General features: G+C 38.9%; 1 protein-coding gene across 1 annotated transcript in view; it reads right to left on the reverse strand.

The window, feature by feature from the left end:
- Positions 1-776: 776 nt before the first annotated feature.
- Positions 777-17,355, reverse strand: part of GOPC (golgi associated PDZ and coiled-coil motif containing) — a 31,619-nt gene continuing 15,040 nt past the window's right edge. The window contains exons 3-8 of the mRNA XM_075747952.1: positions 7,963-8,138; positions 7,515-7,680; positions 6,166-6,261; positions 5,212-5,376; positions 4,377-4,557; positions 777-3,863 (exon numbers count right to left, since the gene is read on the reverse strand). Coding sequence (XP_075604067.1) covers positions 3,745-3,863; positions 4,377-4,557; positions 5,212-5,376; positions 6,166-6,261; positions 7,515-7,680; positions 7,963-8,138 — 903 coding nt within the window. The 3' untranslated portion in view covers positions 777-3,744. The remainder of the gene's footprint in view (positions 3,864-4,376; positions 4,558-5,211; positions 5,377-6,165; positions 6,262-7,514; positions 7,681-7,962; positions 8,139-17,355) is intronic.

Below are 17,355 nucleotides of genomic sequence, written 5' to 3' on the forward strand. Positions count from 1 at the left end.
GTTTTGTAACTTCAGTGGGAAAAAAAAAAATCAGAACATACCTATTACTCCTAATGCATGGAAAACAAACAAACAAACAAAAAAAGACAGAAAAAAGAAAAAAGGCACTTTCCATAATTTTACCCAAATGACTTAATCCTTTCACAGGTTTGGGTCTTTATAGCTCTTAGCCAAAGGCTTCAGAATACTTATAGTATTATTACACAGCCAGACACTGCAAGTATTTCCTTCCTTTTATTGAAAAGCATTCAGGAGAAAATGCGTCCCAAATAATTAAATTTAAAACATATCCTATAATTCTATCTTTTTAAAATTTACTTGGCTATTAACTATTGCTGGCCAAGACTGGATTAGTGCCAAACTTCATGTCACGTAGCTTTGGTTTTCCTCACATTAGCTTTTTGGCTAGGTGTGGACTATGTGCTTAACAGAAAAAGATCACAGAGAAAGTTAAGTGTCTGTATTTTATAGATAAAACCAGAAGAAAATTAAATACCAGTCTGAATTAGGTGGAGAAATCACTGCAACGCAGAAGAGTACATTTATTTACAGGCTAATAAAAATATATTATATTCAGCTTAACTAGATGTATACATTGGTTGCAAAATGCTTTATCTGCTACAGAAATGAGATTAATCCATGATGTAGTAACATTTGGACAGACACAATAAATACCTGGATTTTGCTTGATACAACTGTGGATTAACATATATTGAGACGGATACAAACCCTCTCGCTGCCAAGAATACACTTCTACAAAGGAAATAATACATATAGCCTTTGATCAGAGTTAAATTTATTGCCATAAAGTACTTTCCTTAACTTACATGCTCTTAATTAACATTGGTCCCAGATGCCAACACTTTCCACCTTTAGCTTAAAATACAATTATCTCACTGAAGATTTTTTTTATAGGCAAGGAATTATCTACTCAAATCGCAAAATTCTCTTTAGAATATTATTTTATTTTTTTTAAGTAAAAATATATATACACACACAAGTAAACCGTTTTACACTTTAAAAAATAAAAATGAAGTCTGAATACTGACTTTCCTTGGAAATTCATCCAAGTCCAATTCATTCAACCTCTGGCAATCAGCAGGACTGAGTCTTCCAGTTACTGACAAAGGGGAGAATACACATTTGTCGATTCAATCTGGAAATCTCAACTTGCAAAACTTTTCTCAATTTAAATATTAATCTCTAAGCATCTCAGTATGACTACAATAAACCAGTGTGTTAAATCAGCTGGTAGGAAGTATGGAGTACACGAAACAGACTGTAGAGTCTGAGCAAAATCCTCCCATTCAGGGCTTTCTAAACAAAGATTATAAAAACTGCAGGGAAGGAAATCTGGTGATCATTTACTGCTACCTGATTTGTCTACTCCTAGTTATTTTCCTCAGCAATTGTTCCTTCTGTTGATCTCATATATAGGTTAAAAATAGACAAGGTAAGAGCAGAGCAACTTCCAAAAGATGAAGAAAAGAACATCATGAGATACTGGTGGATGAGGAATGTTAGGAAAATAACTCTAGAAACATTCTCCCACTTCAGGCTAAAATTGATCAAAAGCATTAAGTAGAAAATAAGGTGTGCCAAGAAGTAAGGAAGAATGAATAAATTAAAAATTTCACCTTTCCCTCAAATAAAGGGAAAGTGCACAGGCAAATTTAATGCCTTTTTAAAAAGTTACCAGACTAGTTGGGCGAGCCTCATTTCTTACAACTGCAGCAAGCATTCACACAGTGGTGATTTTCGAAGACAAAGACTCGGCTTTGAACTCTCCTCTCTGACAGAGAGGACACCGAGTGTCCCGGCCACAGAGTTTCAGAGTGCACTCTGCTTAAGTAACTGTTGGAAAAACACAAATCTGGATGCGAAGTTACAGCAGTGGATTTATCTGCTAACACATAGCCAATGTGTCCTCAAGTTTCTGAAGCTTCAGAAAAAGAAACATGCCTGGGGACCTGTTTCTTCTTCACACAGCTTTATTTTTAAGTACTAGTTTCTGTTTGGTGAAAACTGTACAGCTTTGACTATTTTAAAAACCTTCAACAGTATGCTCTATGACAAGGACTGTTATAGAAAAACGAACCAAATAATGTTATTCCACTGAGTAAGTGGAACTCATGCACGCACGCACACACAAAACGATCATGTAAATAGCAAAGTTAAGGGATTTATAAATAGCAAAATTTTTGAATAAAGTATATACATTTTTAGGCTTTTTCTATAAACATATATATATAGTGCTCCTAGGAGAGACAAGTAACTGTGTTCTACATCACAATTTAGAACATAAGATTAGTTGATGTTACTCTAAAGGCCTTTGAGGTTTTTTTCTTATGTATGTACTTTCAAAGATGTCCTTTCACATTAGTTTCTCTCTCAATGTACAAAATCTGATCTCTTCACATTACGGTTCAACAGCCTGCAGAGCAGTGAACAGGAAAGCCAGCATTGCATGCTGAAATAATAAACGCAATTACAATGTAGAGACTCTCCAATTACATGTGGAGAGTGCTGCACTTCACCAACAGATCTACAAGGAACCAGCCACGAAACCATCCTCAACGTTCCCATCTGCAGCCATGCCATGGGCCTTTAGATGTATACCAATTAAAAGCTATTTTAAGATACACCGTTCTTAGAAAAAGGAGTAACATTTTGTTTCAACGGTAAGACACTTATAGGTTAATACGACTGCCATAACATAACACAGATAGGGCCAGACACCATATGATTCTGAGCACCTCCTGGAAAGTACTGTGCACTCAACTTTCCCTTCTTTAAAGATTATTTTAATGTGAAATTAATATGTTCAGTACCCATCAAAAGCACTCAGCACTTCATAAGGTCAAGCTAACAATGACCTACTCAAACCACTCCACATTAGCAGTAACCATATCCATTCAAGAATGAACGCTAAATTGATGATGCTGAGCAAAAAAAATACCAAAGGGCCCACGTAATTGTGAGGTTTTTTAAAACTAATTTTGCTTTTAAAACCCTGTAATACTCTGTTTAAACACTTTTGGAACAAGTTTCAAGTGGAACAATTGGCAGTGAATTCATTAAAACAGTAATGCCAAAAATCTCACTCATAAAATTATCATGGGCTGAAGGATCATGACTAGCGAGTACACCACTGTCCCATTTGCGTTTTGACGGTCTTCGCTCAAATAAAAGCTCTGGGTTTTACCATTCTGAGAGAAAAAAAAAAAAGCTTTCTTTTAAAAGTTACAGTTCAAAAATCCTAAGTACAAAACTCACGGATGCAATGGTAAAATCCAAGCCCCCATCTTTCTAGAAATAAAGCTTGTTTCACATCAAACTGAACATCAGTTGTCCCTTTAAAACATCAAAGGGTCAAAATGAAGCTGGGCATGTTTTATTCTACTTCCTTGGGGATATCAATGAGATTAAAAGTTGAATGTATTGAGGTTATCCTTTTTAGAAATCCCATGCTTTGGTGCTTATTATTATTAAAAAAAAAAAATTCACAAGCCATGTGTTAGATAACTACTGTGTGTCACGCAAAAGACAGTTTTCCACATTTAGAATTGCTCACAATGAAGCCCTGAGGTAACCGCCTTTTTTCCAGGCAACAGTAATACAGTTCCCTTTGACATTTAATCACCTTTTACAACCTACACTAGTATATGCAACTTGGAGCAGTCAATATTGATTATCAAATGTTCCCAAAGATGGGATCTGTCCAGTTGATTTGTTTGTTTGTTTTTAGGATAAAGACTCAGCAGAACGGGCTAATTTGGGTGTAGTGTCTTCTAATGGAGCTTCAACTGAATTCCCCAGGTCTCCATTTTCATGTCCATCAATACTTGGTTTCTTATCAAACACTGCAAGTTAAAAAGAAATTTTATTTAAGGAAGAGCAGTAATCTTGGGAACACAGATCTGCGAGCCTTATTTCAGAAACTGGAAAGTGTGCTGAAACAACTACTAAAATAAGAGCTAATAGGCTTTTAGCAGAACATAGTATGATAGGAAAACAGGAACTGTTTCTATACCTCTCCGATCTATAAACTGTATTTGAAGAAGCCAACAACATAAAGTGTTAAGGGGAATTAACTACTTCTAGACCAGAGTCAGGAAAACATAAGAATAAATTTGAATTTCAACCTTTGGGAAAAGGCGATCACAAAAAACCCCAAAAATTAATTCAGTTAATTCAGCTGTATCTAAGTAAACCAGGCCAATAAGTGAGGGACCAACCAAAAGAGCTGACAGCCTACTAGTAGGTTAATTGAATTAACAGTAGATTAATTTTACAATGAATATAAAAACAGTATCTTCCAGAAATTGGTTTGCATATTGAGACTTCCGAATTAAACTCCATTTTAGAAAGTTTACCTTGTGAGGGTTTGACATCCACATTTGCACTTTTCCTATTAGAACTTGAATTTGCACCTTCTTCCAATTCATCAAGATATAAACGGTAACGGTGTCCACTCTCATCCTCATATTCTACATTTTCATCATCTGAATCAACTTCTGGAGCAACATACACTACTTCAAATTCGATCTCGCCTCTCTAAAATGCAACAGAAATGACAAATTTACTACTGCACAGCTATGTAATAGGATTACCAAGATGAGCTAGGATACTAAACCAAATACATTTTACTGTTGTAAACACATTGACAGTTGTGTTGAATATCTTGGACGTGTATCTGAATTTTTTACTGACTGAACAAGTACAGCTCTATAGCTAAGATTTACCAAAGTAAATTTTACCTGAATTTCTCAGTTATGTGCCAATACATTTCAAACAATGACAACTGGTAACTTTCTGCTTTGCCAGAACCAGGACAGTGGGAAGCAAAGCAGGAAGAAGATTCTAGACCACAAAGCATATGAGAAACATTGTTTGGCTGGAGCTGTCCAGTCACAAAAGAATAAAACATATGTCACTAAATAATTATTTCTGGGGGAAAAATATAACAAGCTGATTTCCATCAGCCTTACTGAAGAATCATTAGCCAATACCTGAGTTTAACTGACCCAGCATTTTTCTCCTTAAATTGCAAGACATAAGAGGATTATGTGTAAGGTGATGCAGCTTCAGGAATCACTGTAACTTAGCGTAACACAGTGCTTAAAAGAAAACATTAAAATTCAAGGTAATTCAATAGGCCCAACACAGGAAGCACCTAAATGTGCCTATGGATAACAAGTCTCAACTGACCTGTTGGGAAAGAATAGTTACAGCTTCTTTATGTTTTGCATCTCTTAGATTAACTCCATTTACTGCCAGAATAGCATCACCAACATGCAGTCCTCCACAGCGATCAGCAGGTTGTCCAGGATGGATTTCAGAGATCAGTATTGGAACACCATGCTCCTTCCCACCCTATAATAAAAAATAAAATAAAATTTTAATTAACTAAGATGGCCATTAGCATAAAATCAACATTCTGGTATTTGCTCTTGAAGTGCTTCTTTCAACTTTTATTTAGAAAATTAGAAAGCATGCTTCAGACAAAAAGGATGCTTAAGAAGAACACATGAGATGCTTCCCTTAATTCTTCTCCCCACAAAAGAATGGAAAAATTTCAAATACATACTCAAAGAGTCAAAGGAGACAATTCTGACTAATAATAGAAGCATAAAATCATATACAAGCTGATGAGACAACACCAAAACCTCATTAAAAAAAAGCGTATCAGGCACCCTACTGACTTGCAAGAAACAGTATTCATATTTAGAAGAAGAGTATAATAGTCATAATTTTCAAAACTTGTTGCAACAAGTTAATACAGCTTTTGTTAGGTGTGATATGCCAATACCGATACTTTTAAAAAAAGTTACAACACAACAGCTAAGCTTTGGAAGTTAGTTCTCAGATTGTTTCTGCTCTTCTACAGACTTACCACACCTGAAATTCATCGCTGGCTAATCTGCTGAAGTGTCTATACCCTAAACATAACTTGAAATCCCACGTTTTACATAAAGTAGCAGTTATCTATTTCCTAATCTATCAAAATCAGCCTTCAAGTTCTACAACGACAGCTATGGATTTGCGTATGCTTTTGTTTGCATTTTCTAACAATGCTTTCACTCGTCCACATATTTTACAGAAGTACAAATACAAATTTAAATTGCCTCTTTTGTGTCATGGAAAATAAACGGAAATATTTACTGTGATTGAAATTCCTAGTCCTTCATGGTCTTCTTTAACTAGCAAAACTTTTCTGATTGGACCAACACCTTGACTCTTCTTTAAGGCATCAGGATCCTAGTTTGACAAAAAAACAAACATAAATATAAATGTGTGAACCAAGAAGTGATGCATTTATGCATTTTGGGTTTGCTTGTTTGTTTTTTTTTAATGGTATACAGGCAGTATACCAGCAACAGAGCTTTAGACTAGCTCCAGGCAGGACAAACTTACAGTGCCCTTTACAGAGTATGAAATCAGAAAACATTCCTCACTATGCACTCCTGATGAGAATAATTATTTCAGTGCTGAGTGATGCACAACACAGAACCGAACTTCAAAAGAAGGAAATCAGACACATATTAAAAATATAAGGGACTACATAAAGGAATGCTGATCACTGCTGAAAAGTTGTATGACATAAACTGCAATTTAAAACTAAACAAATGATGTAATATGGTCCCAAGGAAGAGCTTGCTTGCTCAAGTTTATTTTTATTATAATATAAACAAACCACACCAAAAGCCATTCAACTCAAAACTAAAAGAGAGACTAAATAAATCAAGGTATTTATTTTGCTTTTGTTAAGCTGCTGTTGCCATTACGCGTACCCTTAAAATCACACATACACATATTTGTCCACCAATGTTTTATATGCAATTAGCAACATAAGCAGCAAGATCCATCTGATCAAGATATTTAGAACAGATCACAGTAAGCACTTTCCTGAAAATATTTGGGTTTATGCACTGAACACTGGGGTGATTAATCAGTCATGTGACAAGTTAGGTGAGTTGCACCAAGGCTACCTACAGTGAAATGCCTTTTAAAGATTTTATTTTACTAAAATTATTTTCATTAATTATTTTAATGATTTAATAATTTTTTTCCCCTTTTTGAGAGAAAAAATCAATTATTTTACAAAGTGTCAATTTATCTGGCCTTTAAAAAATAATAAAAAAAGAATTTCAGTTTAATCCTATAAATGTTATTCTTCTTGTTTTTTGTAAATATATTAACTCCACATTTTGAAACCTAGCTAACAAAATTATGCTGTTAAATTCATATTTATACACACACATAGCAGAGGCTCAATTTTCAAAAGGACTGAGTGTTCCTACATAAGTCAAAGGAATTGTATCATCTTTCATGGCCATTTATGGGGACATGCTATTCAGCACGGAACTGTCCTTCAGCATACAAAAGAATTCTGTTTAGAAGTGACACTTGAATACTGAAGTGAAAACAATCACAGAAACGAAGGAGTAACTCGTATCTATTTTCCACAAATGCTGGAAATTATGGAGGAATGACTCATCTTTTAAACTTACATGTCCTGGTGGTGCTTGCATTGGTCGCTTCAGATCATTCCGACCTCGACAAGCTCTAATAACGGTTTTGTGACGGTGAAGATGTATTTCTGCTTCAAGCTGATTCCAGAGCTTGTCATGAGCAGGTCCCTTCATATCTCGGCCCAGTAACTGAATCTGCTGGACTCTATGTAATGACAGAGAGTAAAACAACATGCTATATTACAACTGAAAATTAATGCATTAAACAACTCATACACTTCATCTGGCTCCAGCACACAGTCACGCAGCAACTGGCACAAGTGCAGTAACTGTGGGGATTTTTTGTTTCTTCCTCTTGTTCAATTAACTGCAAATGTGAGACTTTTCCTACCTAGTCTTAGCTTGAGACCCGCCGCTGGGGGTGCAAAGGAAGAAAACAACAACAAAAACCATCTCATGCTAAGGGACACCAATTGACTTTACATACCTTCCAGCTAGTTCCTTATCTAAATACTTGGCTGCCAATCTTGCTCCATAAACTTCAGCCTGAAGCACAGCTATGTGTCGACGAAGAGCTTCATTTTCCTTCCTCAGCAACTTCACCTCAGCTTCCAGCTGAGCTTCTTTCACTTTTTCTTTCTTGTTAGCTTCAAGTTCTCTCTCCTTACCCAAAAAAAACCCCAAACCCAAACAAAAAAAAAAACCACAGTTGTAAACTTTTATAAAAGTTAATAATGAAAGAGCAGTTACTGTTTCTGCAAACACAATGTGAAATAACTCTCCTGTGTATTGGACATGCATGCAGGAAAAAAAATGACAGCGGGGACTCTGGCACTGCAGGTAGTGGTTTGCATATTCCCCTTAGGGAAGAGGAGGCCTTGCATTCAACTTTGTGCTCCTGACATGATTTTTATCCAGTTTACAACTTCTTATTCAGCACAAAATCCATATACTGGTTCAAAGTCCAAGGACTGAAACTAGCAACAGTGTTTCTCCATGTCACACATAGCTGGCAAAATTTAAGTAGCCTGAATATCATCCTTTTTCCTGTGTTCAAACAGAAGATTCACAAGAGAGATTATTTTAAAAGTGAAAATAACTAAAAATTTCAATTTTATAATATTCTTTAACTATTTAATACAATTTTTAATATGATCAGATGTCAAGGAAATCTTCTTTAAGTCTGTGTATCTTTCAAATGACAACTATTTACATGCAAACAACCAAGAAATGTCCAGCCAAGGACATTTTCAAATCAGACTCTGAAGACCACAAAAATAAAGCCAGAGTTCGTACACACCCTGACAAAACTTAAGAGAAGTTAGTGTAAAATAGCTTTGTTAAAAAAAATCCCACAAAACAAAAAAGCCAACACCCTCCCACCACCACAACCACTCTAAGAAGTGCACCCTCCTACCCCCATGAAAAAGGAATTATGGAAATACAAATTACCTTCATAGCGGTCCATCTCAAATGTACAGAAAATGCATAGTCATTATCTTTTCTAATGCCCAGAGTACTCGCAACAAAGGAATTACTATGGTCAACTCAGATTAAAGTAGATTTTGTAGAATAACAAGAGGAGCACATTTGATTACTTGTATATTTATATCTTTTTTATATCCTTTTTACAAAGTGGGGAAAAAACCCACCGCAAACCAGGAAAATCGTAGAGACACAGGATCTATTACTGTTCCCTTTTAAAAATGTCTGTCAACTGAAATGGCAATAAAAACTAAGTTCACCATAACACATTTTTGAAGGCAGAGTAACTTAAAAGTATTGTTTGTACGGGTATCAATTTCATTATTAAATGAATAAAATCAGGAGGTGCTACTAAAGAAGCGATAGGACAGAAACAATATTTTACAGAACTGGCAAGACAAATCTGTTATCAAACTGTGAATGTGCTTATTGACATTGCTATTCCAAGCCTGGATATAAAACCATGAATATGGCTGGTATTACCACATTTGAGATATTAAGCAAGGTTGGTCCTTCCAAAGCGAGGTATTTTCACAATAGGTATATGTAGGCATTTATAGCTATTTGCCAGAAAGACAACTATGAATTTGATGGACTCTACTATCTCCCTCATGAAGTATTTCCATCAGGTTAAATGAATGGAATACATTAAATGTATATACATATTGGCCAAGAACTGCCTAGCATACTGCTCAGAAAGATTGCTTGAAATCACTGGCATTTCACTTCCCGTAATTCCCTTATGGACCCAGTTTCAGATCAGGTTTGACTCCACAGGCACATTAGAAAACTTGCCACACAAAGCCTCTTGTGGTCTCTGGCCTTTCAGCTGGGGAATATCTTGTGAGGTGACCCTTCAACAAATCTCTTTCTGAACTTCAGGATCGCTCCTATGCCAAGAATTTTGACTAATCTACATTTGAAGAATAGAAGTTTCTAAAATTATACCAATTCTCTCTATTATTATGATGGTCTTGGGCTATTTTAATTCACATCTACTGCCAGTAGCCAAAAGGCAATTACAAGAATTCAAGAGTGCCAACATGCTGCATTGCCTCTGCCATGCACTTTAGCTGTAAGAACGGTCACAGTTCAGACATAACACTTGTTTTATGACATGTACGGAGAGTTCGTATACAGGTACGGTGTTCCTGTAACACTTATGTTAGCTACGTATGTATCACCCATATTGCTCCAGTATAAGCCCCTTGTTTGTGTATGCACTCACTTTTAGAACCCCTTTTATTTGACAAATATAAAAAGACAAAGACTAGAATTTGACACACATATGAAGGTACATTATTCACACCCAAACCTCCCTCTTCTTCCTCACTGGATATTTTTATGCATTATATACCGAATAAAAGTCATAAACTAAAAATTCATAGTATCTTCATGAAAAATTTGTTAGAATATACTACTCCTGTTTTCTATTCAGAAAAAAACTTTAGAGATGTAGGAGTTCCTTAATGTATCTGAAATACACCTTGGGAGAAGAATTCCAAGCTCCCCCAGAAAAGTGAATTGCTAAAGAGATCCAAGATATTTTCTTATCCTAGCAAATTCCACGTAGCACACTTTACTGTATTTATAGGGGAGTTGTAGGGGATTCCCATCTGAAGGGTACAGAGGGCCCGATATGCAGGGCAGACCCTCCTCTCAGAGAAGTCTGCTGGGGCCCATGTCAAGGACATCACTAGGAAACTCCCCAGCCTGGTACAGCCCTCTGACTATTACCCACTGCTGCTCCTACACGTGGGTGGGGACGAAGCAGAGACACGCACCACGAAAGCGATCAAAAGGGACTTCAGGCTCTTAGGGCAGTCACTGAAGGATTCAGGAGCGCAGGTAATATTCGCCTCCCTCCTTCCAGCTAAGGGCAGCAATGGTGGGTGGAACAGGCGGATGCAGTCCATAAATGCATGGCTCCGTGGCTGGTGTCAACGCCACAACTTTGGGTTCTTTGACAATGGGGCAGCCTACACGGCACCACGCCTGATGAACCCTGATGGGATTCATCTCTCTTAAAGGGGGAAGAAGATCTTTGCCCAGGAACTAGCGGGGCTCATTGACAGAGCTTTAAACTAGGCTCAAAGCTGGAGGGCGATAACATCAGGCTTGCCAGCGACATGGTGTGGGACGATGTGCCCAGGTTGGAGGGACAGGGCGCTGGCAAGGGCCCTCGGCCTACTGCTCAGAGACGTGCTGGATGCACTACAGCATGCTCATAGCCTAGAGGAGATGAGCCGGGGGCTCTGGATGCAACAGGAACCAACGGGGTAACACTGGGAAGATACATCAAAAGAATCCCAGCCACCCCAGCCAATAAGTCAGCCCCATCGGGGGCACAACTGAAATGCCTCTACGACAACGCACAGAGCACGGGGAACAAACAAGGGGAGCTGGACACGTGTGTGCGCCTGGAAGGCTATGACGTTATTGGCATTACAGAGACATGGTGGGATAGCTCCTATGACTGGAGTGTTGGCATGGTAGGGTACAGGCTCTTTAGGAAGGACAGGCAGGGCAGGCGAGGAGGGGGCATCGCCCTCTATGTCAATGACCAGCTGGAGTGCATGGAGCTCTACCTGGGGATGGATGAGGAGCCCATCAAAAGCCTATGGGTCAGGATTAAAGGGAGGGCTAGGGCAGGAGACATCATAGTGGGGGTCTGCTACAGGCCACCTGACCAGGGAGACCGAGCAGATGAAGCCCTCTATAGGCAGATAGGAGCAGCCTCACACTCACAAGCCCTGGTCCTTATGGGGGACTTCAACCACCCTGACATCTGCTGGAGGGACAACGCAATTGAGCGCAAGCAATCCAGGAAGTTCCTGGAATGTGTCGATGACAACTTTCTCCTCCAAGTGATAGAAGAGCCCACAAGGAGAGGTGCCATGCTGGACCTTATTCTCACCAATAAAGAGGGCCTGGTAGGGGATGTGAAGCTCAAGGGCAGCCTTGGCTGCAGTGACCATGAAATGGTGGAATTCAGGATCCTCAAGGCAGCAAGGAGGGCACACAGCAAGCTCACTACCCTGGATTTCAGAAGAGCAGACTTTGGCCTCTTCAGGGACCTGCTTGGTAGAGTACCATGGGACAAAGCCCTGGAAGGAAGAGGGGCCCAAGACAACTGGCTAATATTCAAGGGTCACCTCCTCCAAGCTCAGGAGCGATGCATCCCAACAAAGAGCAAGTCAAGCAAAAAAACCAAGAGGCCCCCATGGATGAACAAGGAGCTCCTGGGCAAAGTCAAACAAAAAAAGGAAGCCTACAGAGGGTCGAAGCAAGGGCAGGTAGCCTGGGAGGAATACAGAGAAACTGTCCGAGTAGCCAGGGAGCAGGTTAGGAAAGCCAAAGCCCCGAGAGAAATTAGTTTGGCCAGGGACATCAAGGGCAACAAGAAAAGCTTCTATAGGTATGTTAGTGACAAAAGGAGGACGAGGGAAAATGTGGGTCCCCTCCGGAATGAAACAGGTGACCTGGTCACCCAGGATATGGAGAAGGCTGAGGCACTCAACGACTTCTTTGCCTCAGTCTTCACTGGCAAATGCTTGAGCCACGCTGCCCAGGACACAGAAGGCAGGGACTGGGAGAATGCAGAACTGCCCACTGTAGGAGAAGATCAGGGTCAAGAACATCTAAGGAACCTGAAGGTGCACAAGTCCATGGGACCTGATGAGATGCATCCGCAGGTCTTGAAGGAACTGGCAGATGAAGTGGGCAGGCCACTCCCCATCATATTTGAGAAGTCCTGGCAGTCTGGCGAAGTTCCCACCAACTGGAAGAGGAAGAACATAACCCCCATTTTTAAGAAGGGTAAAAAGGAAGACCCAGGGAACTACAGGCCGGTCAGTCTCACCTCTGTGCCTGGCAAGATTATGGAGCAGACCCTCCTGGAGACTATGCTCAGGCACACGGAAAATAAGGAGGTGATTGGTGACAGCCAACACGGCTTCACTAGGGGCAAATTGTGCCTGACAAACCTGGTGGCCTTCTATGATGGGGTTACAGTGTCAGTGGATAAGGGAAGGGCAACTGACGTCATCTACCTGGACATTTGACACTGTCCCACATGACATCCTTGTCTCTAAATTGGAGAGAGATGGATTTGATGGATGGACTACTCGGTGGATAAGGAATTGGCTGGATGGTCACACTCAAATAGTTGGGGTCAATGGCTCAATGTCCAAGTGGAGAACAGTGACGAGTGGTGTTCCTCAGGGGTCGGTACTGGGACTGGCACTGTTCAACATCTTTGTCAGTGACATGGGCAGTGGGATCGAGTGCACCCTCAGCAAGTCTGCTGACGACACCGAGCTGTGTGGTGTGGTTGACACGCTGGAGGGAAGGGATGCCATCCAGAGGGACCTTGACAGGCTGGAGAGGTGGGCCCGTGCAAACCGCATGAAGTTCAACAAGGCCAAGTGCAAGGTCCTGCACGTGGGTCGGCGCAGTCCCAAACACGACTATAGGCTGCACAAGGAATGGATTGAAAGCAGCCCTGAGGAGAAGGACTTGGGGGTATTGATTGATGAGAAGCTCAACATGAGCTGGCAGTGTGCGCTTGCAGCCCAGAAAGCCAACCGTGTCCTGGGCTGCATCAAAAGAAGTGTGACCAGCAGGTCGAGGGAGGTGATCCTGCCCCTCTACTCCGCTCTGGTGAGACCCCACCTGGAGTACTGCGTCCAGCTCTGGGGGCCCCAGTACAGGACAGACATGGAGCTGCTGGAACAAGTCCAGAGGAGGGCCACGAAGCTGATCAGAGGGCTGGAGCACCTCTCCTGTGAGGACAGGCTGAGAGAGTTGGGGTTGTTCGGCCTGGAGAAGAGAAGGCTCTGGGGAGATCTAATTGCGGCCTTCTAGTACCTGAAGGGGCCTACAGGAAAGCTGGGGAGGGACTGTTTATCAGGGAGTGCAGTGACAGGACAAGGGGTAATGGGTTTAAGCTGAAGGAGGGTCGATTTAGATTAGATGTTAGAAATTCTTCCCTGTGAGGGTGGTGAGGTACTGGAACAGGTTGCCCAGAGAGGCTGTGGAGGCCCCATCCCTGGAAGTGTTTAAGACCAGGTTGGATGGGGCTTCGGGCAACGTGGTCCAGTGGAGGGTGTCCCTGCCCATGGCAGGGGGGTTGGAACTAGATGATCTTTAAGGTCCCTTCCAACCCAAACCATTCTATGATTCTATATGAAGTATCCAGCTTAAAAACTGTCATCAAGACTGAATTTTTCCATTTATTTTCCTTCAATTTGATTCATCATTCAAATTAAATTTAAACATAAAGTCAAATGTTATACCTAAAATATGAGGAACAATGTAATCCCATAGATTTGGGGGTTTTTTTCCCTATTTTCTCCATTAGTATGACTATTACTCTGTGACTGAGGTGGAAAATTACACCCAGAAGCCATTTTTAATGCTACTCTGGACTGTCTTCAATTGATCACCAAAAGAAAAATCAAAGGTTTGCAACATAGAATATCTGAAAGTGTACTGAACAAACATGTCTTTTTTTGACCGAGTGTTGTAAGATGAAATTAGTCTCCAAAAATCTTTTAAAAAATTGAGGAAGTTACAGAAGGGTTTCATGCTTTCTAGTGTTCATAGTATGGCATAGGTTCTGCAAAACGGAAAAAACTGTATTTTCTGTTGGTAACATAAAAAAAACACCAAACCAAAAATACAACTGCAATGTTGAAGATCAATGCTTACAGTTACCAGCTATCCTGTGGCTTTTCAAAGAGCAAATACTGAGCAACAATAATGAGGTATGTAACATAATAAAGGTGGAAAAGCTGTTTAAAAACCTTTCAAGTCTATCACTGTTAGGTTAACTTTGCATCACTTTTTCTTCTCATCTACGTATTATTGAGTTTATATGCTTTGGGCTGTTATACAAGTCAGTAAATCCTATTAAATCATGCCCAGAAAAAGAACTGAGAAAACAATGAAATGTTGACAGGATTTAAAAAAAAAAAAATCCAGTATATAAAATACTTCATATTACACTGAAGTATGTGTACAGTATTTATGTTTTAGAAATTGTATAACACCTTAAATTTTTTTGAGATACTGCCATAACAATCTTTCAGAATGTTGATTTGTCAGGTATCACCCCAAATTAGCTGTAACAATGATAAAGCAAATACACACAGACTTAGAAAAGAGGGCACCAAAGCTAGAAAAGGAAAACTAAAATGCAAAGAAAATTCTTCACACAGCATCTTGCCAACAGACAGAAAGAAGGAAAAAGACAGATCTGTTTTGCCAGTTTCTGAGGCCAACACATAGAAGTTGTTGCACAAAACAAAAGCACTGCGTAAACATAAAAAAGGCAATCAGCATACTTACCATTTCATCCACAGATAGGACAGACTTAAGACAGAAGAAAAGAGTTCCATAATTAGAGAAACAGGCAATAGGAACTTCAAGAAAATGCAACAACATAAATGACTTACTCCAAAAGAAATTTACCAGCAGATTGTGTATTTCATTAGAAGGCATAAATATCAAGCACATTGCTATAATTGTACTTAGCGGTAATTTTAGTATTTTGAAGTTAAAGTTATGAAAAATTTTATTAAAAAATTTAACCTTATTGTAGTATTGAAAACAATACTTTCTCCTAAAATACCAAGAATCTCTATAAAGAATAGCAAGATAATCTGAAATGCATGAAAGCAGTTTTGAAAGTATCATAGAAAATGTATTCTGCAATATAACATTTGTTATACAGATGATAGATTCTTTCCTTTCAGAAAGAATAACAAAATATGTATTACAAGAGGGACATAAAGGACAGGGAGAAGTAGCAAAAAAGATATATCAACTGCAAAACTCAAGAAAAAAAATTCCACTAGGCAACTTCATACTCTTACAAAGAAAGAGTTACTGTGCCTGGACTAAGCAGATACACCACTCCTAAAAAGGGATTCAGCCTGAACTACATGATGTTATCAATTGCTTAGCAATCCGAAACATTTAAAAATGTCTTAGTTCACCACTATGTACAATTTTACAGTTTGCAGAGTATACATTTATGCTGAGTCTACCCACAAAAGAATGGTTGTTGTTAACAAAGTAAGCAGGAAGTTAACTAGTACAGAACTTTATTTCTCCATCGCATATTATGTTGACGCAGTCCCTCTTTGCCCTCAGAGGCTTTCTGACTGCCAGAAGGTCAGCATGACAGTTTTTATTTACCTAAAACTCATACTTCTCATTTTACTGTCATTTAAGCAGCTTCAGTTTTGCTTGTTCAAGCTGCTCAGACCTTTATACCTTTCTGTATCTAGAACAGTTTAAAAGTGAGTTTCTCTCCATTAGAGCTATGAAGTCCCTAAAGGCAAAGTAAAGCAAACTCAAAAGATTAGCCCTGATGTTTATAAAAAAGGAGGAAATAGCTGGAATTAAGGAGAGACTATCAATCTAGGCTGTTAATAAATTCAATTTCAACACAGATAAAATCTGAAACAATGCAAGTAAAATGTATTTATTGTCACCTGTGGGAAAAAGACTGCTGTTAATAGCATGGAAATTTAATATATCATTTAAATTTGTTTATAACAAGGTAAAGAGAAACAAAAATGTTAAAAGTATTACTATCTATGTCACTCAGAAGTTAAGCCTCACTAATAAAATTTAGGGACCGAAATCACTCACAGTGATGCATTGGCTTAAAAAATTTGCTGCGTGTAAGCCAGCAGCCTAACACTTACAAAATGTTGGTGATACTTAACTAATGCTTATTTACAGGGCCATAAAAATTATTAACAGCTCTGAAGAAATTTTAGCATGCTTAATAACTCAATACAGAATAAATTATGTGCAGACAATCCAGAAAATGTTACTCTCATACTGAATATGCAAGTATGTAGACATAGGAATACAGCTCTAATTCAATTACAGCCTTTGGATCTGAAACAGGAAGAATTTGGGTTACTCCTGTTATTCAGTGATTAGCCTACATAGCCTTTAAGCCTTATAGCCTATTACTGTGTTTTACTATACATTAATTAACAGGACAAAATAGCAGAAATGACTCATCTAATGTTCTACATATGCTGGGACTAGGTATTTGCAACCAACCTGTGAAGCAATTTTAAAAACAGCCAGAGCGCTAGACTTTGATTTATACCAACAGTTAGAAATCACAATCTACACAACATTACTTTACTTTTCTGATTTACAAAGTCTCAGTATTAGAGCCTGAATCTGTGCTGTGGCTAGTAACAAGACAGACTACGCTCTGGTTATCAGTCAATGCCAACTAATTGCACAGATTAATTACTGTTGACTTTTGGTGGGCTTTGTTTCTAAAAAAATGATTGTACAAAATTATCAGTGGTTTACTGAGTTCTTTTATGACAGTCTGCTGCATGTAGCAATGGATAGC

This window comes from Balearica regulorum, chromosome 3 (genome assembly GCF_011004875.1).
Source record: "Balearica regulorum gibbericeps isolate bBalReg1 chromosome 3, bBalReg1.pri, whole genome shotgun sequence".
Taxonomy (NCBI): domain Eukaryota; kingdom Metazoa; phylum Chordata; class Aves; order Gruiformes; family Gruidae; genus Balearica; species Balearica regulorum.